The sequence below is a fragment of the Lissotriton helveticus genome, chromosome 6 (genome assembly GCF_964261635.1).
Source record: "Lissotriton helveticus chromosome 6, aLisHel1.1, whole genome shotgun sequence".
Classification (NCBI taxonomy): domain Eukaryota; kingdom Metazoa; phylum Chordata; class Amphibia; order Caudata; family Salamandridae; genus Lissotriton; species Lissotriton helveticus.
Window position 1 is genome coordinate 1,875,342,252 of NC_136067.1, and position 23,389 is coordinate 1,875,365,640.

General features: G+C 44.0%; 1 protein-coding gene across 4 annotated transcripts in view; it reads right to left on the reverse strand.

Moving 5' to 3' along the window:
- Positions 1 to 23,389, reverse strand: part of EPRS1 (glutamyl-prolyl-tRNA synthetase 1) — a 961,840-nt gene that overhangs the window by 286,249 nt on the left and 652,202 nt on the right. For all 4 annotated transcript variants that reach the window (XM_078649796.1, XM_078649798.1, XM_078649799.1 and 1 more), the window contains 2 exons: positions 8,057 to 8,228; positions 1,721 to 1,954 (listed from right to left, as the gene is read on the reverse strand). In XM_078649796.1, the coding sequence (XP_078505922.1) occupies positions 1,721 to 1,954; positions 8,057 to 8,228 (406 nt within the window). The remainder of the gene's footprint in view (positions 1 to 1,720; positions 1,955 to 8,056; positions 8,229 to 23,389) is intronic.

A 23,389-nucleotide genomic window follows, 5' to 3' on the forward strand; every position in this document is an offset into this window, starting at 1 on the left:
CAATAGAAAGACTTTTTGTTCTTCAAAGGATTGTATTTGACTTTGTTGAAAGGTAACTTCAAAAGCAAATGACCAGCCGACACGTGTTTCGTCAAGCGGGCAAGGAGCCCGTGACTTCAGGGCTGTAAGCACAAATGGGGTAACGGTCCGTATAGCCGGTGATTTTTTTTTAAATAACACACCAGTTAAGGCGCCACACTTCCTGTACACGTCAAAACCCTCCAGAGAACCCGCAATAAATTAAGCATACTTTCCTTTAGTTGGGTTTTGGTTAGACCAGTCTCGGGTAGGAAACTTCCTTTCAACCACTAGATCATTAAATGGAGTTGGGCTGCTAGATAATACATTTCAAAGTCTAGAACACCCAGAAAGGTCTCTTTGACCAGTTTTGAGTTTTAATTACTTGAAATCTACTCTGTCTTTACATTCTTAATGTAAACTAAGCAAGGAGCTTATCTAGTTCTTCGAAGAAGGACCTGAGGATCCAAACTAGTAAGTGTGAAAAGTGACCGAATTATTTCAGCAGAATGAACATTTTAGTCAGTGCTATTTATTCTGGGCAGTCAAGGGTAGCTTTTTCCAGAGTTCCATGCTTAATTTAATGGAAGCATTAGTTCTACCCAAGTTACATTCAAGTAACTCTGTCTTTGTGTAAATTTGTAGATAATCAACGGTCCTGGGTCCCGTATTAGACGCCGACCTAAGATCTCTGAGGAATCCCACACTAATTTCTGGGTTTACTAAGAAGGTACAAGATTTCACCCAGTAAACATGCAGACCACAAAGTCGCACAAATGATTAGCATGTTTGTACGGAGTCCTTCTGTCCACTCTGGTCATAATTTATAAAAAGCAAAAGGTAATTGGCTTATACGGAGATGACATGAACATCCTCTCACACTGGGATCCCTCTGTTCCTACCCTCATTTCTCATTACTGCAGCTAAGGGTTCTGTCGCTAATGCAAATAGCATGGGCTAAAGGAGGACACCCCTGTCAGGTGCCTCTGCCTGTTAGTATCAGATTAGATACGACAGTTCTTGTGTGGACTCTTGTAGTTAGAACTGGGTGCAATAATGCGTTCTATGTACTTAATCCCCTTCCTAATCAAAAATGTTTTAACACTTAAGTTGCCTCATCTCAGGAGTCAAACGCCTATTCTAGGTCTACGATAATACCAACTACCTTTTCAACATCTTGGACGTCTCTACTAGTACTCTATATTGCCGCCTTACATTCTTACATTTAAGAGGAGTTGCAGAACAGGATAAACCCATTTTGATCATGTTTAATCCTTGTTAGGATCAAGGGTTGCAGCCTAAGTACTAGTGTTTGCTTAAGATTTTATAATTGGAGTTTAACCAACATGGTTTGGTACATAATGATGCTAAAGGCATCTAACATAGATCCAAGATGATAAGCAGTAGATATGTACACCATCTAAAACAAGACCAACTCAGTCCCATGACCCTGCAGTCGAAAGAGAAAAATATCCTTATTTGACAACTTTAAATTGCTTTTCTTCTCCCAAAACACACCTGTACAGAGTAATTGAGAACTGGAGAATATTCCTCATTTGACATCAAACATTTAAAAATAGAGTATATGAGCAAAAACAAGATGCAAGTAATGTGGATATCTGTTAAAATGGATAAGCTTCAAATACACTTAAAGATAATTCCGTGTTCACTAAATGAAATGCTCTTAACATTAGTAACGTACCAGCCATCCACCAGCCCTTCATTGACAAACCAGGTAAGCTTCCTTTTGGAGAGTAAAGTGTTGTTGAGGTTGAGCCGGCTGTACTCCCAGATGTAAGGTTTCCTTATCCCCAAAGCTTCAATGATCCAGTAGAACTGCTCGTCACGGTCGTGGTACTCTGTCGTTCTGAGAGCATGAGTGACTCCTTCTATACTATCCACAATTGGGCATGCAAAGTCATAAGTGGGGTACACACTGAAAAAGAAAAATACTTATTTTGAACCAGTTAGCCAGAGGTACAACAGAAACATTCTTGTTGGTTTGTCCAAAAATTGAGGTCAGAACTTAACACTTTTAGCAAACCAAGGTTTAGGAGTGCTTATAACTTGGGAAGAAATTAAACATGAATGGCACTTGACAAAAAAACAGGAACCAATACCATAGAATTTATTTATTTGCAATGCACATATACAAACCAAATGTTCCCAATGACAACAACAGATTCCTCAAAATAAACCATTACTGCAGCCCAATCGAAGTAACTAGTTAAACGGGAAGGTCTTCAGTTCTATCTAAAACTGATTAAAGTCACAAGAAACTAAACTGGAAAGAATATTAGTCCAACAATATAGAACACTGGACCACAAATACCCCTAACCATAGTGGGCAACTTTGTTGAAAACAATGATGAAGCCCATCCAATTTAAAACTGTAAATGTCGAACAATGACTGAAAATCAATACAAGGTGGCCCAGGAAGCCAGTCTAATGACCTAAACGAGGAAGGCTAAAATGCATATCGCCGCCATAAATCAGTTACACAACAGTATACTCTATATCCTGTAATGCGAAAGTTGGTAGACAGCATGTGCAGACAACAACCTTGCGGTGGATGGCTAGAATAAAAGAACAAGTTTTAATCTGTGAATTATTATTATTTTTTTTTTAAAAGCCACTCTTTAAAACCGCACCCATCTGGTAATCAGCAGCAAGTTGATTATACACAACAACCTCCTTCCACCTAGTTCAAAAACACCAGAGGATGTTGAATAGGGAGACAGTACCTGCTCGTTTTAGAATGCAGCTGCAGAGACCTAGGAGAAACTAACAACAGCACAGTGTTTCAACAGTGATTCCTTTCTAACCCTTTCACTTGCCACCATCAAAACGCCACACCGCTCCACGCTTATCCCATGTGAAGCTGAGAGGCAGATGACATGAAGTGTTATCTGCAGAGTGAAATAACAGCTGAAGCGCAAGGAAGGCATTTTTTAACGTGGCTTTCAGTAGATATGAAAGAGGAGGGCACAGAGTGGGGAGGGGAAGAAGGGAACTGCCACCTCAGTTACAAAAGCCCTGGGCCACTCTTTTTGTGCAAGTAAGGTTTACTTCCAACTTTATGGCAGTTTGAGGCAAGTAATAAAAGCATAGGTGTGCAATAACATTATGTAGCACCAGATTAAAATGGTCTACAAACATACAGTGATCCTGGTTAAGAGCACGAGGACAGCCATAACCGTCTTGGTCAGCATACTGCCCTGGATGCAGCTTCTCTCTCCTTTTCGAGTACTTGTCTGAGGAAGGCTGTCTTCACTATAATCTCTAAAACTCCATGCCCATTTTTTCAAATGATACAAGTATATAAAGCTAGAATCTAAAACTCCTGCCTCCTCCTGAATTGGGTGGGATGGAAGAATAGATTAATTACTGAAACCAAGATGTCTGCAGACATAGCACAGATCCATGCATGAGCCTTAATCAATGCCAATTGAAAACTGTGGGGTTAAATAACACATTGTGGAACTTTGAATTGATGTTAGCAGCGAGCAGAAAGTCTGTGCCTGTATTGCGAACACTAGCAAGCGGGAGTCATTATTCCTCAGCAACTAAGATCTCTACATGGTTGCCTTTCGGCGATGATTCCTTCTCGGACTGTTTAGCCAGGGTAAAATCTGGCTCTCCTTTAGACCCTCTCCCCGCAAACATCTTGCAACAGCTTTCTCGAGAAGCTCATGGTATTCTTAAAACACTTCCAAATGCTTCTTTACGAGAATCATGCATTCCCCTTGAATGGAAACATTCAATGGTGGTCCCTTTGCTGGAAAAGTCGGGAGCGGATCCTACGGGCATGTCAAACTTCCACCCTATCTCACTGCTGCCGGTCTTTCCAAGATTCTGGAAAAGCATGTTAACTGTCAACTTTTAGCCCATGTGGAACATTCAGGCTTTCTGCACCCGTCCCAATAGGGGTTCAGAACCCATTTTTCTACCGAAACCACTTTGCTGGGGATTACACAGAAGTTGCGCTACTGCTTACACAGAGGAGAGACAACGGCGCTCATTTTACTTGATCTGAGCGCCGCATTTGACACTGTGTCGCATTCCATCCTTTTAAAGTCTCTACAGTCAGCAGGAGTTGTAGGGCCTGCGTTAACCTGGCTGTCCTCCTTTTTCAGCAACCGTTCATTTCGGGTTTCTCTTCTAAATCCTCATCCACTATCAGGTCATCTGCGTACGTAGTTCCCCAGGGGTACACTCTGAGCCCTGCGCTCTTTAACATCTATGTGAGAGCCCTGGCATCAAGCGTAGAGGATGCGGGTTTATCCCTCTTCTCGTACGCCGATGACACGCAAATCATCTTCTCCTTGTCCTCTACTCAGGAAGGGTCTCCTTCTTCCCTTCAAGTCGGTTTACGGCGGGTGTCGGAGTGGATGAGTGCTAATTTGTTGAAATTAAATGGAGAGAAAACCGAGGTGGTTATTCTAGGTAAACACAAGCACCTTTGGGGGCCCAAACATTGGCCATTGGAAATGGGCTCTCTCCCTCAACCGGTGACCCAAGTTCGTAACCTGGGGTTTATCCTCGATAGCACCCTCTCAATGCGGCAACAGGTGGTTAGCGTTGCTTCCACATGCTTCACTATTCTAAGATGGTTTCGAAAGATTATCTGGATGCTCCGTGACTCCACAAAAAGAACTGTGGTCCAGGCGCTGGTCCCCTCGCGCCTGGACTACGGGAACGTTCTGTACCTTGGGGGAAATCAGGAGGTGCTGAAGAAACTCCAGGTAGTCCAAAATTCCGCAACTCGTCTTGTATGTTAGATCCCAAGGAGTTCATCCATCTCTCCTGTTTAGCAGGATCTGCACTGTCTCCGCATTGAGAGCCGTATTAAATTTAAGACCCTGTGTCTTATTTTTAAAATCAATCAAGGGTCTGCCCTTCTTTATCTTAAGGAGATTATCCATCCCTATGTCCCTTCTCGACCCTTACGCTCAGCCACTCAGGGCAACTTGGTAAAACCTAGTTGTAGACTATCTAGAATGGGTGGTCGTTCCTTTGCATTCCTCGGCCCCAGATTATGGAATTCTCTTCCCTGGTCTATGAAGCAAGAACCGTGTTATCTTAGGTTCCGGCGAGATCTTAAGACCTGACTCTTTTCTCAGTGATGAGTAATCTGGTTATTCAGTTACAGTAGTCTAACTACCTGCGCCGGGAAACCCTGTCCAGGGTAGCTGTGCGCAATATAAATTTAATTAATAATAATCTTCCAAAGTGAATTTTAATTTAAACATCTAATTTTTTACATTAAAATCAGAAAATGAAAAATTGTCCACGTACTTATACACTCAAGGAAAGATTTTCAGTAGGTCTAATTGGATTGGAGTTTGTCTATTACTGAACTGGTGATTGACAAATTCCATTGCAAGGTACCAAGGACATTTTGTATTAAAGACATTTAACTCAAGAGTATGAATAGGCACATCCACAAACTGCCCGGTCATGTTCACCCCGTCCCGTAAACCTTTTTCCAGACTTCCAACAGTTATTATTTCACAAAATTATAGATTTAAGATGGATTGTGGACTCTCATTTGAGAGCAGGCTTCATTTGCGTAACAAAAATGGCCATCTGGTATTCAGTTTATGAACACCAGCCCAGATGTGAAGTCATTTTATCTTTAAAATTCTGATGAAGGACTCTGGAAAAAATCCATAAACTACAGGGTGAAAAAACAGCTCTGGCATTCCATGTACTTACAAGAACATGGAGGGTGACAGCTAAACAGCCATGGAGCAAGTAATGGAGGAGCAGAGGAAGTTCATGCAGAGAAGGTCACGCAGAGGAGAAGAAATGCCAGATAACAGTATTCCAATATAGGAAAAACACCTAGCCGGTAATGGTTTGGAGAAGAGAGTGATGGCAATGTTTGCTTTCTATGTGTTCCTGCTCCACAAGGTGTAAGATGCTCCATGGAACGTTGCTATGTCACTTGAAGTGAACGTAAGACGGTTCTAACGGCTGATACCAGGGACAAAGCAGGGAGTCCTATGCTCCTGTGGGGGTATCCCGACCTATATACTTCTAACATGCGACTGTAATTGATGTTCTTAAGTGTATCCTCATCTATGAATAAAGAAGATACCTGTTTGTACTGCAAAGTCGAGACTGATTACTGCACACAAGGGGCTTTGCAACACTGGAGACAAGATGGAAGAAATTGGGACTGTGAAGTGAGCTGATAGAAGAAGAAATAGGAACTGGATAACACATAAGTGTCTGTATCATTAGACAGCCTCAGCATTGATCAAAGGAGAGACGGAAAAGAAGCTGAATACTTTCAAGTGCCAAAAAAGAACCAGCAGACCTGGGATACAACACTGTGAAGTGGTGCTGGGAGTACAACAAGGAGTTAAGGTGCAGGGAAGGCAGTACAGTGGGAAAGTGCTGGAGAGAGAATCTGCAACAGCTCAGAAGGATAATGCTGGAAGAAAACACTGGAGGAAAGTCCAGCACATGAAAAAGATGGGAGAACAGCCTACTAGAAAGCATTTTAGTGAAACTAAACTGCAGAGCTGTAATGTGACCCCCATCACCACAGACTTGCAAAAGGTACTAACCGGGAGAGGATGTGGCCCAACGGCTCGGATACTGGATACCTGCGGGTCAAGTTCGGACACAGTGGGTTTCCGTGAACCCGGGCTGAGGGGCTTGAGTGCAGAGATGTTTGGCTGGCAGGTTGTTGCACTTAGGAGACTCTCACTTGGCTTTGGTGACCTTGAGAGGAAGGGAAAGCAGGATAGCGGGGGCACCCTCGATGTTGGCCTCGGTGATCCTGAGGTCCCCCGTCGGCAGGTCTGCTTCGGTGGTGTCACCGACAATCAAACTGAACATATGGCCCCAATTCTAACCTAGCTACAAAGCATATGTGCTCACAGCTTCAAGTAGAGTTGGGGCAAAAAAGCAAAGTTTTGCACCATGCTGTGGTCCTTGAGACACCAAATTGTTCCTGGCAGTCTTGCATATCTTAATGTTACAGGACTAGTTTGTGCCATTAAGGTAAAGGTGGTAAAAAGTGAAGCCACCGTGACTGCTGGAGTAGCACTCTCATGCAGTGTACAATGGATATTTGCGCACTGGAACAGCATGTGTAGTAGAACTTTGGTTCAAGTCTTTAACACTTCATTGACTGTTCCCTGACAAAACACGTCTAATAGCAAGAGCTCAACCAATCTGGCCAATTCCCAGTTTTTTTATATAATTTCACAAAAGCTACTTCTAAACATCAAGTATTTATTTAGTTCTGTAAATCAACAACTAAATGAATGATTAAAAATCCTAGTTTTCTACAGTGTTAATGGGTCATGGCATGAAACTGCCTCACTGAGCATACACATGAGAAAGACTACCCATTTCAGTACTGCTGGATTCTATGACTTTTAGGAGGAGAAATCGTTCTGCTGTATTTAATGACTGCTACTACAATGCTAACAGAGCGTCTTATTGCAAAGATAATTTACTGCTAACAGAAAGATTTTATTAACCATCTGAACAATTTACCAATTAATGTTTTGAATTATCCATTTCAAAGGATTCCACCATTAACACAATTTGGGGTTCTGTTAAGGTTATGGTGTTTCCACCATTAAAACAATGTGGGGTTCTGTTAAGTCTGTAGTAGGAAGTTTTATAAATAACCGTTTGAAAGAAAAAAAGTGCATATAACTCGAAAACATTTTGGATTACTAGATGGGTACAGTTAACAAGTGATCTTTGCATTGAATTGAAGGAAATTAATTTGAGAACTGAATTTAACTGGAAGATGAAAGTCAAAAGGAACAGAAATAATGCCTGTAAAACTTAATGCACTGCATAAGAAAGAATACACATACTGCAACGAACTACAAACAAAAAAACACCCTAGTGAACAACAACTGTTTGTTAAAACGGTTGCTGTATCCTCTTTGAATGCAATAAGACAGTATAAAAAAATGTGACTAGACTCAGTAGGATTTACCAAATAAGTAAGAACACAAAGGCAGGTATGTGGATCAACAAAAAAAGGCAAAATACAACTTACTTGTATTTGCTTCCTGTCCGTGGATGTGGTTGTGTTTTACAGCGGAATAGAGTTGGGTCCCTCATGCATCCGTTGTTACTATTCATGTCTATTTTGGCACGCAGGCAACACGTCTGGCCACATTCAGTTCCTTTTTTCATTTCTTCCCACATCTCAGTATTCTTCTCAACAGCTTTGTTGGAAAAGGCCACACTGGATTAAAGCACTACACAAGAAACTACTGAGAAAACTATTCAACTAATGGACACATTTATGCATCACAGTCACACGTGGGAAAATACTTGCATTTGTATATAAAGCTTTTCTGTTCTGCACTGTTTTTCAAGAATTAATACTTCAGCTTTAAAATGTGGTCAATGTCTAATCATTTCTGTAGTTGTGAATATCAACAACGGTACTGTCTTTAATGAGATGCTCGAAACCTTGATGACCGTGAAACCACCAACACCCACAAGTCTGCAACATCTCAGGATTGTTTTTGTAAATGTGCTCTGTATGGGTAATATCTACCTTTAACCCCTGGGCAGACCTGGCAGGTTGTGCAGAAGCCAAACAATTAATTGTTCTATTCAAGAAACGTGTTTTTTTGTAGAAATAACTAGTTCGAATTTTAGTAGCTGTGCAGAAAGTTATCAATTCACAATGGATATTGGTCAGAAGCTGCAGCAGTCACCAGCTCTTTCTATTTTTTTGAATTAGTTTAATTTGCATTAAACAAACTAAAAAAGTGCAATCATCTAATATTCTCTTTCAAGGTTACAATAGAACAGGCCATAATCCTGGCCTATACAACCATAATTTACATGCACATTTTATATCTCCCCACTTATTGAGGACATGGGTGGATCTCCTCCCATGAGGAAAGCTGAACATAAGCTCGCTCCATTACTGTGTATTTAATGATGGGAGAGCACTGTTCAAGAAAAGATTAGAGAGCAGCCTCAGTATACCAGGAAATGCAGAATGTGTGGACCTAAATAATGCACTTGCGTGATCTTTATCATTTTATTTAAGATACTTCTTGGCAAACCTCGCTTTAGGTATTGATATGAGCACTAAAGAATAAGCATATCTTTATGAAGTGAAATATACTCTTCAATCAATATACCAATGTGGAGAATCAGACCACATGAATTTAAAGCAGGGAGTGTCATATTGCCAGAATAAAAGAATATCTTCCCGTGACTAGGTAAAACCACAATGTTTAAGACAAATATTCTTGAAGATTCGCCTTTGTATTTTAGCTCAGAAACATTTTACCACAAAACGGAGAGATCAAAGTATGATTTAGTGACTGTTTAGTGAGTTTGTGTGTGTAATACATATCATTTTAGATAATAACACTTGATAGTGTAAAGACAATAGCTGATGGGAAGGCTTGCAATAAGTCTAACTACTAAATCTCTTGAGCAGCATTCCAACCCATTGTTGTTTTGCCCACTATGCCATATGCATAAAACCAACGGCAAATAAAATAGTAGCAAATTATGTCAGAGACAGGGACAATACAGAGGATAAAAAATAATAGTAGTAACCAGAGTGAGGAAGGAAGGAAGAAGAATCAAGGGTGATCAAATATGAACTTCCCTTAAGTTTTAAGTGATGCCGGCTGCTGGGTTCCATTGAGTAGTAAGTTGCACTATACATCTCGGACCTTTATTTTCATGCTTGCAGCATATTGAAGAATTTCTCCCGTGGCGACCAAGTAGTCAATAGTGATATAATATGTGGCTATCCGATTTCTTTTAAGCCATAATTGCCTTATAAGCGATTAAAACCCAGGTCATAGGTATGCACAAACTATTGTTCGTTGAGCATGATTAAATGCTCTAAATAATGACAGTGCTATACCCTGATAAATGACCTTTTGGACACGACAAATATCATAGGATGAAATGTTTCTTGTATAGTTGTATGAGTTTTGCCCAATTCTGCATATGACTGAAGAGGCAATAAGGGTTTCGGCCACTACAGCATAGTGTGTAAAAATCACGCTCATACTCAGACACACATTGTTCTCCAGGTACACAGTAGCAGTTTGTGGAGTGGCATGTAACAATTAGTAAAAAAGACTCATATTGCCACTATAAATAGTGTGTGCAGCGGATAGCCTATGAATCCACAAATAATACTATGTAAACATAGGAATGCATTCTGCGTCCCTATTTCCACAGATTGAATTGAACACCGGATAGTGTCCGAACTCCTGAAGCCCTGTGCTCCCGCCCCAGATTACGGGGAGGTGTAATCAACAAGTTTGTGCATTGAATGCAACTTGCTTCATCTTGGAATTGTTGGTGATAGCATATTCAGTGGACTAGAGTTTTTGGTTTATTAGAGTTTCACTTCCAAAAATGTCTCTCGGCACCAGGTTTTGAGAACATTTTCTTCACCTTCATGTTAATAAAGAATAGTGCTCAGCTGTATAATATGGTGCTCAGCAACTTTGCGGACTGTTTCCATGGCATAAATGGCTTTAAATCTTTGCCTCCAAAGAATTCTCAGATTGAGGCGTAGACAAAGCTGAATCTGAGTTTTTTTCATCAAATTAACAAAAATTCTTTAATTTTCATATGAACTGAATCAAGTACAGATGCCAAAAAAGGCATACATTAACCAGACCATCAATGCTATTTCTTTCTCTTTCTTCATGGTGCGTCTCTGTTCTCTTACTTGCAATCAAGTCCAATGGCCACTACTAGATATTAAAGAGTCATTTTAGTAGTAACATTTCATAAGCAATCTCTACAAACAGAAGGTGTTGGGCAGACAGCATCAATAATTACATCAATTATTTTTCTACCCACCCTGTTGCACTTATAAAACTCTCTGGCCAAACCTCAATAATGCATGGCTAATGTTATGTTATTTAGGTTTTTAAAGCGCACTATTACCCAAGGGTGTCTTGGCGTTGAGCACTGTCCCACTAGCGTCCCTCTGCAACTGAGCTTATTCTGTGAACAACCAACGACAGGAGATCCGTGGTGTTCCGAAGATGAAATGGGAGCTTGTTCCAGGCATTCGTGGCACCAACAATAAAACTCCCGCCCCCCATCAATTGGCTTTCTTAGCCAATAGCAAACTTGACAGAAGAATTGAATTCTTGGACAAACAATGCTTTGGACCTTAAAATCCCTATGAAACCTTTTAAACTTCGTCGGATACGTATCTTAGTCCCATGGTACAATTCATGAACTACACAAAAACTGTAGAATATCTGGAACGACTATGGACTATGGTGTACTCCATACTGCTGTTAGCCAGACAGAACTTTAAAGATGAATTACAGAAAAACAACCAGCTTGTTACAAAAAGGAGTGAAAACTATCATAATAAGATTATTAATTCTGCAAACTCCACCAAGGAGATGTTGCTATTTATCAATACCTTGCATACCTGGACTCTTTGGCTTCCAGTAATCTTCATCCTCCCAATTTTTTCAACATACTGTCACAATGAAATAATCAAACTGATTGACCCAACACTAAACCCCTCTCCTTCCCTTGAAGTATACAATGCTTGGTCACCTTCCATTTGGACACATTTCAAAGAACCATCCCAAGATGATACACTATACCACCTCAATGATATATCACCCGGCTTCCACTTAGATGCCATTCTTGGTAAGATCATTAAAACAACTTAATCTTTTTGGATCACCACCATTCCCTCAATTTGTTCATGCTCTCTAATGTGCAGTCAATTTCTTGACTCTCTAACGCAGGCAGGGATCAACCCCTTCTCAAAAAGGTTTCTTCTGACACTTTCATACCTTTAAATTACAGACCAATATGCCTCCTGCTGTTTTTGGCTAAAATTACAGAGATGTGCCAACCAACTACTTAATTTCTTTCTGGAAACATTTAATCTCCTGAACTCTCAACAATCTGGCTTCTGTTTTGAGTTGAGCATGGAGACTGTGTTGACAGTGGCTACAAACGACATTAGGCTCTCCGTGGATGAGGGTGGCAGAGTCATTCTAGTCCTCCTTGACCTTTCGGACGCTTTTGACATTGTCTCCCATACCATCCTGCTTCCCAGGATAAAGGTGATGGGTATCGGTGAGACTGTGCTGAGCTGGTATCGGTCTTTCCTATATGGGCTTATGAAAGCGGTTTCTTTAGACAACTCTTGTTCAATGTACACATCTGTTTTTTGCAGCACCTCTCAGGATCGTCCCATAGCCCTACCTTGTTCAATCTTAATGCAGTAGCCCTTTGACTGCTTCATTTTATTTGTCTTCTTAGTACACATTGACGATAATGAATATGCTACTTACCAGTATGCATCTGTTCTTGGCATGTAGGGCTGCTGACATTCATATCTATAGCATAGATCGCCGCCTAGTGTTGGGTCCGGATGATTGCACATTGTTGTCCTGGAAGAGTCTTCGAAGTATCACGAGATAGGTGGCTCCTCCCCTGGACTACAGTGCGCATGGGCATCGACTCCATCCTCAGATTGTTTTTAGCCATTGTGGCAAAGATGGAGTGTATTAGTGTAAGCGATGGCCATGCTTAAGATGAAATGCAAGAAGAGTCTGCAGCCGCTACAGGCGCCGGGGAGGAGGGCGGGCGATATGAATGTCAGCAGCCCTACATGCCAAGAACAGATGCATACTGGTAAGTAGCATATTCAGTTCGAGGCATGTGGGCTGCTGAATTCATATCTATAGCATAGAATACATAGCAGTCCCTCCATTAACGGCGGCCACCTGTGCCAGCTGCAGAAGTCTGAAAAAGTGTTTTAAGAACAGCCTGTCCTACAGCTGCCTGCTGTTTGGAGTGCACATCTACACAGTAATGTTTAGTAAATGTATGTGGTGTAGACCATGTGGCTGCTCTACAAATATCCTCCAAAGGAATATTACCCAGGAACGCCATGGAGGCCCTCAACTTGCGTGTGGAGTGGGCTCTGGGGGGGGACAGTTAAAGTGCGCTTAGCCTTGTGATAGCAAATCTGAATACACTTAACGATCCACCTGGCTATTCCTGCTTTGGAAATGGGGTTGCCTTTGTGCTGGGCTGAGAAGGCAACAAAAAACTGTTGTGCCTTTCTAAAGTCTTTGGTCCTGTCAATGTAGTACATGAACGCTCTTTTGACATCAAGCGTGTGGAGCATTCTCTCTGCCACTGTTTCGGGGTTCTGAACGAATGCGGGCAGTTCGATGGTTTGATTGACATGAAACTGCGACACCACCTTAGGAAGAAACTTAGGGTTAGTGCGCAGCACTACCCTGTTAGAATAAATTTGAATAAATGGCTCTAGTACTGTGAGCGCCTGTAGCTCACTAACACGTCGTAGAGACGTGATAGCAATGAGAAAAGCTACCTTCCATGTTAAGAACTGAATCTCACAGGAGTGTAGAGGCTCAAACGGTGGGTCCATCAATCTGGTGAGGACCACATTGAGGTTCCACACAGGAGCTGGCGGGGTCCTGGGGGGGATGACCCGCTTTAGCCCCTCTAGGAATGCTTTAATAGCAGGCACCCTGAAAACAGAGAGGTGCTGCCTGTTTTGGAGATAAGCCGCTATGGCGGATAAGTGTATCCGAATGGAGGCATATGCTAGATTGCATTTGTAAAGATGTAACAAATAGCAGATGATATTCGGAATGGATGCATCTAGCGGGTTGATATGATGTTCTGTACAGTAAATGACAAACCGCTTCCATTTCGCTGCAGAGCAAGCTCTGGTAGTGGGCCTCCACGCCTCCCGGATGATGTCCATGCATTCAGGAAGCAAGCCAAGGTAGCCAAATTCTAAGACCTCAGGAGCCAGATCGCCAGGTTGAGCTGTTGCGGATCTGGGTGCTGAATGTCGCCATGGTTCTGCGTCAAGAGCCTGGGTGTGAGGCACAGCCTTTGATGCGGTACCACGGAGAGTTCCAGAAACGTGGTGTACCATGGTTGGCGTGCCCACGTTGGAGCAACTAGGATGAGAGTCATTGAGTGTTGCTTTAGCTTTCTTGCCACCAGCGGTATGAGAGGTGCTGGGGGAAAAGCGTACGCAAATCTGCCTGACCAGTTCATCCATATCGCATTGCCCTGCGACTGTGGGTGTGGGAACCTGGCGGCAAAGCTTTGGCATTTTGCGTTTTCCCTTGTGGCAAACAGGTCTATTTCTGGATGACCCCACTGCTGGAAGTACGGGTGGAGTACTGATGGGTGTAACTCCCACTCGTGCATCTGGTGGCTGTACCTGCTGAGCACGTCCGCCATCTGATTGTCCTTGCCTGGGAGGTGTTCCGCCATGAGGAAGATGTTCCTCTGAATGGCCCACTTCCACATGCTCTGAGCCAGGTGAGACAGCTGTGGAGAGTGTGTACCTCCCTGCTTTTGGATATAGTACATTGCCGTCATGTTGTCCGTCCGGATCAACACGACCTTGTTGCACAGATGTACTTTGAAGGACTTCAGGGCCATGAAGATTGCCATCAGTTCTAAGTAGTTGATGTGCATCTTCCTCTGCTGCGTTGACCATAGTCCCTGCACTGTGTATGGAGTACATGAGCTCCCCATCCCTGGAGAGATGCGTCCGTCGTCAGGATAATCTGTGGCACAGGCTCCTGGAACGGTCGGCCCTTGCAAAGGTTGTGTGGATTTCACCAATGCAGAGAGTTGTATGCCCGACCGGTTACCAACACTAGGTCTTTCAACTGTCCGTGAGCCTGAGTCCACTGATGTGCCAAGCATTCTTGGAGCGGACGCATATGTAACCTTGCATGCGGGACTATGAAGATGCAGGAGGCCATCATGCCTATCAACTGCATGAACACTCTTGCCGGAAGCGAGTGTTGCGGCCTGAATTTTTGGATCAGCGCCTGAATGCGGTCTATTCTCACTGAATTTGGCTGAGCCGTCGCCGCCAGAGTATCTATCGTCGCGCCCAGATACTGCCGCACATGGGCTGGCTGAAGGTGCGACTTCGGATAGTTCAGTGAGAAGCGCAGACCGTGAAGAAGGTGAATGGTGTGGGACATGTTGGTGGCGCACTGCTGGGCCGACTTTGCCTGAACTAGCCAGTCGTCCAGATAAGGGTATACATGGACGTTCTGTCTCCTGAGGTGCGCAGCCACTGTCGCCAGACATTTCGTGAACACTCTGGGGGCTGTTGTCACTCCGAAAGGAAGGACCTCGAACTGATAATGCCGATTCAGAATGGTGAATCTGAGGTATTTCCTGTGGGATGGGTGGAGTGGAATGTGAAAGTAAGCATCCTTGAGGTCCAAGGTTGCGAGGAAGTCTCCCTGATTTAGCAACGGGAGAACCTGCTGCAGTGTTAACATGTGGAAGTGTTCTGAGAGAATGTACTGGTTCAGAGGCCTGAGGTCCAGAATGGGCCTGAGGGACCCGTCCTTCTTTGGGATTAAGAAGTACAGGGAATAGACCCCTGTGCCTTCTTCCTCCACTGGCACAAGCTCTATTGCACCTTTTTGCAGCATGACTAGAACCTCCTGCTGCAATAAGTGCAAATGCTCTGTGGACATAGGACTGTGTCTTGGTGGTATGTTGGGTGGAGTGGATGTCCGCTCCAAACAATAACCGAACTGGATAAGTTTCCTGACCCACCTGTCTGCGGTGATGGATTGCCAGACTGGCAGGAACAGCTGGAGTCTCCCCCCCGACAGGTGTTGGATGGTCGGGGGGCAGTGACAGGGAGTCACTGTTTGTTGGTGGCAGAGGAACGGGAGTTGTTGTTGCCTCTGCCTCTGCCCTTGGTGCTGTTGCCCCGGTATCCTCCTCTACTCTGCTTGGTGTACGAGGATTGCGCCCCACCTTTATTGAACTGTGTCTGCTGTGACATCTGGCCTCTGTTAACACCTCGATTGCCTGAGCGACGAAAAGTGTTCCCTCGAAACTGTTGGGACTGGAGAGCTCCCATGGACTTGGCAGTCTCAGTATCTTTCTTGATTTTTTCCAGGGTGGTATCCACCTCTGGACCAAACAACCTGTCAGGGTTTACTGGCTGGTTAAGGATGGTAGTTTGAATTTCTAGTTTAAAGCCTGAGATTCTGAGCCATGCTTGCCGTCTGAGCATCCCACTGGTATTAATTGCTCTGGCCGCAGTGTCCGCAACGTCTAGTGCGCACTTGATGGAAGCGTTAGAGATGAGCTTCCCTTCCTGGATAAGCATCTCCCCTGCCTCTTTATATTGGTCTGGTAGATGTTGCAATAGGGTCTCTAGTGTGTCGTAGTGTGCCCTGTCGTAACGTGCCAAGAGTGCCTGCGTGTTAGATATACGCCAGATATTGGCCGCTTGAGCTGCTACTCTCTTTCCTGATGCCTCCAGCACTTGATTCTTTGTCTGGGGGAGGAGCTTCACCAGTGGTTTGCGAATTCGCCCTCTTGCGGGCATTAGAAACTACCAGAGAGTCCAATGGCAACTGGCCCTTGATGTAGGTAGGGTCGCCAGGTGCCGGTCTGTATTTTTTTTTTCAATTCTAGGGTTGACCACCCTTGATCGCGTGGGTTCTTTAAAAATGTCTGCAGCATGTTTATTGACCCCCTTTAGCATAGGTAGAGTTTTTACAGTTTTTTCAGCAGTTGAAAAAGTGTCAAAAAGGAAGTCCACCTCCACAGGGTCAGCTTGCATCTCAACTCCATGGTTGTATGGTTGTTTGCTGCCCTTTCAATCAGTGCATTAAATGCAGCAGAATCCTCAGTGGGAGAGGTTTTGACGTTGTACACCTGAGGTTCATGGGCAGTGTGCTGATCCCCTTGGTCACCTGCCTCTACCCACGGGTCCTGTTGTTCGTCAGGCTCTGTGTTATCAGGAAAATTGTATTCCTCATCCCCAGCATTTTCTCCATCAGAATAAGTGGGTGATGGTGTTGTAATTCTTGGAGTCTGAGGAACTAATGGTTCGACCAAGTTTGGTGTGTCTGAAGCAGGCCTTTTGCGCTTCAGAGGAATGGTATACGACTCTAAGGGTTGCGATGGAGTGATCTTCCGTTTGTAAATCATAAGTTTTCCGGTGTCGGCATCAATGAAATGCTCCGACTCCTCTTCCAGCAAGGGTGTTCGATGCTTCAAACTCCCTGGCCGTTCCGTTGGCTTCGACCCCGCAGTGTCCTTGGACACCGATTGTGGTGCGAAGGCCTTCGGCGCCTCCTTCGGCGGCAGCGTGAAGCGGATCGGCGCCGAAGTTTTTGGCTTCGGGACAGGTGGCTTCGGATAGGCAGGCGTCTGTGGTTCCGCCGCCGAAGCTTTTTCCCTGATCCGTCTGAGGGAGTCCGAGACCTGCTTCGTAAAGGAAGCGGACGGTTTCGTCGACCCGACAGCCGACCTCGGTTCACCAACATGGGAAGACTCGAGCGTCGATGACCTTGGTTTTTCTATCCGAGGCGTATCAGCATCCTTGTTAGGGGCGCTACAATCTTTGTCCGTGTTAGCCGGCGTCGACGCTGATGGTGTCGGATCGGCGGGTCGTGCTACTTGTTTCGGGGTCCCAGCCGGGGGCTCGGCGCCCTTACTCGTTTTCGGCTCGACGCCTTTACTTGTTTTCGGCTCGACGCCCTTGTTGGACTTCGGGTCAGCGCTCTTGCGCGATTCCGACTCCACGGCCTTCTTGGTCTTCGGCTCAAAGCCCTTGACTACCTTCGGGTCGACGCCCTTGACCACCTTCGACTCGACGCCTTAGCCCGACTTGACCGACTCGACTGTCTTCTACGGCTTCGGTTGCCCCGACCCCTGTGAAGATGATGGCGTCGAAGGGGGTGCCCACGTCTTCGGTATCGATGGCGCCTCAACCGATTTTGTTTTTGTCGACACCGATGGTTTCACTTTCGGTTTCGTTTGACAATGGCGGCTCCGTTGAAGTGTCCGTAGCCGGGCCAGAAGGTGGGGCCGTGGATGCAGGTATAGGGTCTTGGGTAAGGCCGTGTGGCGATCCCTCAACCTGAGCCTTTGAAAGTGTTCGAACGGGGCATAGCTCTTCCTCCGAGCTATCTTCCATGGCCCCATAGGCCTCATTGTCATCCCCTACCTCGTCGACGACTTCTTCTACATCAAGGCCTTCGACATCCTCTTCGTATTCGTACTCGACGTCGACTGTTGGAGGTGAAATCTGCATTTGAACCTCTTGTTCATCTGCTTCTTCATCGTCGAAGATGTCCACCGGTGCTGGAGCCGTCCGCCGGGCTTCGAGGGGCGCCACGCGCCGAAGCCGGATCGTCTTCTTCGATCGAAACCTGGAACAGGCCATACAGTTGGTCTCGTCGTGGTCCGGCGACAGGCATTTGTTGCAAACTGGGTGGACGTCAATGTGTGGGTACTTGGATCCACACAGGGGACAGTGCTTGAACGGACTCCGTTCCATGCCGTCGAAAGTCTTGCTGCGTCGACTGGGCCTCGATCACCGAACAGTCACACGACTCCCCGGATATCCGACTCGACGAGAAGGAATAAAGTCGGGCACCGAACGCAAACAATACCGACGGTTCGAAAAAGGCCTTCTGGCCTCGAAAAAGTTTTACAATGATTCCGAACAGGAGATAACGAAATCACATCCGAACCCAATGGCGGAAAGAAACAATCTGAGGATGGAGTCGATGCCCATGCGCACTGTAGTCCAGGGGAGGAGCCACCTATCTCGTGATACTTCGAAGACTCTTCCAGGACAACAATGTGCAATCATCCGGACCCAACACTAGGCGGCGATCTATGCTATAGATATGAATTCAGCAGCCCACATGCCTCGAACACAAATAACCTTTAAGAACTAAGGCTTCCGCTTCGAGGCACAGACCCTTGAGCAAGTCTGTTTACTATAGCCACCTGTTTAAAGAAAAATTCTTGCTGCTTGAACACCCCGAAACTGGAATCAGATGGCAATAATGTTTGATACCAACCTATCTTTTAGTCCATAGACCTCAATGGTTAAATCCACTTGCTGTTATATGCTGAAAGTTCTCAGGAAGATCACCCCACTTCTTCCCTTTGACTCCCAAGACCCTTAGTCCAGGCGTTAATATTAGGTAGCTTGGACTGCTGCAATTCAGTTTATACAGGTCTTCCAGCATTTTCAGATGAGGCGACAACAAATGTGTAAGAAAAATTGCTGCACCTCCCCAGGGTATCTTCAGTGCTAAATATACAAATGAGTGCCACAGCATACTACAAGCTGTGCAAAACTCCGAACTGGAGTACTTTGTTTGCTACTTAAGGAAATCTTTCTAATTTAACCAGCAATAGGCCCAATACTCAAACATGCTGCCCCATATCTATATCCCCAATGACCCTGAATGTTTTTGAATAAAAGTGGATACCAATTTCCTCGGCTCACCAGGTATTCTTGACCAAGCACTGAAAAGTGGTGTATACGGTCTGTAGTTTATGTCACAGTCAGTTTAGCCACCTCATACCTGGCCCATCTCATGAAGTGTTTACCTCGGCCGACAACTCTGTTTTATAAAATTGTTAACATGCCAGTCTCCTTAGCCTGGACTCATGCACCTGATACTTCTAAAAACACATAATATCACAAAATTCGCTTGTGCTACCAGATAGTACAGCAGGAGTTCTGGAACAGCCAGTCCTCAAATTTGCAAATTTGTAAATTTCAGCTAATTTTTGCTCTTTATCTGCCCCGACAAGTCCAAGTTATATAGGCTGTAGGTAACAGTCAGTACATTCAAAAGACTTAAGAATTTTGAAAGCACCATTCTGCCATACACTTATAGCAGCAGCCTAATTCATCTGCCAACATGCATTTCTAACTTATACAGTGCCACCCGATAGTTCTCTTTTATCACTGTATCAGGGTTTGTACCCATCTTCACATCGAGATACTTCACAGAATCTGTGCACCACAATAATGGTTAGCAAAAGGGACAGCTCCGCTGTTACTCCAGTTAACATCAAGACTTCAGGTTTATATGAGTTAATACAGAGGGCAGAGTAGCCATAACATGTAGTTACTTGTGGTATTAACGGGCATAAATTATTCTATTACTATATGTTTAATATCAGCAGATTATCTGCACACAAAGAAGCAACAATAGTGAGCCCCATTTTGTATATTCCTTAAGAGGTGTGATAATCACAAAGCATAGGAGCAAGGGAGTTCTACGGTCATGGCAAAGAATAAAGGTGACAGTAGTCCTGTCACTCCCCCCAGAGACAAGCAACATCCCGTAATGAGCTTGGTTAATTTGAGAAAAAATAAGTGCTTGGGCTCTCGTCAAGAGGCCACTTGCACCAGCCTATTGCTCCTATTAGCGCTGCCTATAACAGCTGGGAGAGAATGTGGCATAATGGCCAGAATTGTTGACTTTGAAGCTGGGAACCAGGTCAGAGTCTCGGCGCAGGGTCATGATCCTGCGATTCTGGGCACATCACTTAATCTACCTCGGTCTACAAAAAATGTATGTGTCCTTAACTGGTGCTCTTGAAAAGTGCTCAAATACCTTTGGGTCGAGCTTGTGCTATAAGCACCGGTGTTGCCGATTAAGTGCCGGTGCTGAGCACCGGAAACCACTGGCTCAAATTAAGCACCAACACATTAACCCTCACTTGTGTTGCCGAATAGAGCAGTAGGAGCAGTTTCAAGAAGCACACCCACTCAACAATGACTAAGCATTCTGACAAAGTCCCACTTCAATTAAGTGCCGCTGCCAGCAGACTCAACATGACGCAGCAGGGCAATCCGCATACATAAGTTATATATTGTCAATCAACCAAGGACAAACCATGATTGATTCGACAGAATCCAAGCTATCATAATGATCATTAGTCTACTGCCTAATATTTTAGTCAGGAATGTATTGTCTGAATTGAGGCCAGTGGTTAGAACGATAAACATCGACCAGCATTCTCTTTCCGACCTTAAATGTTTTAATGAATGCCCCCTGAGCAGTGGGCGCCTTATATATTTCAAGCATGTTTGGCACTAGTTTGTCTAGAACTTGTTTGTATAATTCAGTCAGAAGAACATCCATCCCAGGGTCCTCCCCACACGCCAAAGACACGGCAGTGGTTTTCACATCAGTTCTGTAAACAGCATATTATTCTTTCCCCTCTATACAGCCCATCACAATTTAACTCCCGGACTAGGATATCGGTTATTCTATCATCTGAACCCTGGCCAAGTATAAGCATGTATAATAATCCACAATGCACTGGAGTATGGACTCATTGTCAAAAAGGCATCTTCTGTACAAAGCATTTGTGTGTTAAATCGCTGTTTGACCTTTCCTTTAGCACTATTAAGCAGCCATAACAGAGTGAGACCAGGTGAGTGGACCTCTATACTGGCTGGCCTGCACATGCTTTTAAAGGCTATTTGGCTCTGTTAATTCTTTGCTATCTGGCAAAATTGCTCTAGCTTCTCTTGCAACGTACCCAGTCAATTCTTATTACATGTAAAAATGTAGGACTTCTCCAACCTATACAGCTCAGCCTCTAGTGTACTCAGCTGCCCGCCCGTGTCACTTACACCAACCAAGGCAGCTACGGCCTGGAACACTCTGCCGCTATCACTTTGCACTACTCAGGATTTTATTCTCTTTAAAAAAGCACTCAAAACTTCATTTGTTCAAACTACCATTTTAAGTTCGATTTCTCGGTCTTCATTGCATCTCCACGCGCCAGGATACTCTTGAGTAATTGAGCGCGCTACAAAACCTCCAATGCAATACAATACTTCAGAAATGCATATGCCTCTAGTGTAGGTTATTTCAATGCTTCCCAGATTGACCTCCTTTTAGGGACCAAGCTTATCAGATTTTAAAAAACCACAGCAGCTTTGAGATTTCACATTGATTTCACTGTGAACATCGCATCTGAAGGTGCAGCTGAGCAAAAGCATCGTAATTGTGCCCAGTTGTTTGAGTATCCAGCAAAAGGAAATGGGCGGGTGATCGACAACAGCCCTAGGTAATAAGTCCACTCTGCAGATCCACCTAGACAATCCATGAGTTATCAACGAAAAGTCAATTCGAGAACTAAAGTCATGCGGAGATGAATACATTGCAGACTGCTTGTCCACCCGGTTGAGCACAGACATACATCCGCCACAGCCTGCATCTCCATGAACTAAATGATACACTTTATTGCCATTGTGAGATGCAGCACTTAACTCATCTACCTCTCCACCAACAGATCTACAATAGGGTTAAAGTCTACCCTCAAATAGCCTACACTTCTTCAATATAGCCTCATAAATAGCAGGCTTATCCAATTACATGCTATCGACATGTGAAAGTCAACATTATGTCACAGTTTACCATGTACTATGACATATCCTTTAGTATTAGCATAGGACTGCAATACTCTAAATCCCAACGGGTACAGGAGGAAAAAAACACAATGCAGGTTGCACGTAGTCACAAAGTATTGATGAGCAGAAGGGTGTTAATTTGTATCTTGCAGCATTGATACATTTATCTTAATCATGTCCAACTACACAAGAGCCTGTTCAGCCTTTCTAGATTTAGCTCTCTCCTATTCTGTGCTCAGCACTAATCTTTTGCCAGCAGTACGTTGGAATTTCCAGACCAGAAACCAACCATCAACAACTGCAAGTTAACCAACCTTCTCATACATTACCCTCCACCTACCACACCAGCTTTAGCACGGAGAGTGTTATTTACTGTGTCATACTTTCTTTAGTGTCCAACAACTATCACCTCCTTGAATCAACCTTACCTGCTACACTTATTTACTCCTAAAGACTCAAGTTCCATAAGGAAATATCTTGGGTATTAAACTAGAGTGCACTAATATTGGTAGATTTCTGACACCCCTGTTAAACATTACAACCGCACACAGTCAGCATCCTGCCCAATAACATGCCCATGAGTCCAAGAAAAGGACTGCGTTTTTTTAAATAAGCACTAATTAAAAGCAAAGGAAATAACAATAATAATACATATCCATGCTTCATGACTATTGCGTGCCCATTATGTTATACTGTATGCTTAAAAAATAAATGTTTCTTGTGTGGTAGCCATAGTGTTTGCTCACCTCGTGGATTGGGTGTAAAAATAGAAAAGTACACTTTTAAAACGAAGTACTAGTGTTTTGTGTTTTAATGTATTTAACTTTCAAGCTTTTTGCAGCAATACAATTATGTTCAATGCCACATTTATGAGAGAGACTAAAGTAAAAAACTTCAGTCTCATAAATGTGCCACTAAACAGAACTCTATAGCAGGATCAGCGACAAGGATTATGCTTTTCTTTCCCATGAACACGTGTTGAAAAAAGGTTCAACGGTACTTCCACTCAGCTTGCACATATCCCCTTTATAGTCCTCTATTTGTGTTGCCTCCTCCTCTTTCCTTGTTGCTCCTGGCAGCCAACAGTTCAGTGAAGGGCCAGTGGGCCGCAAT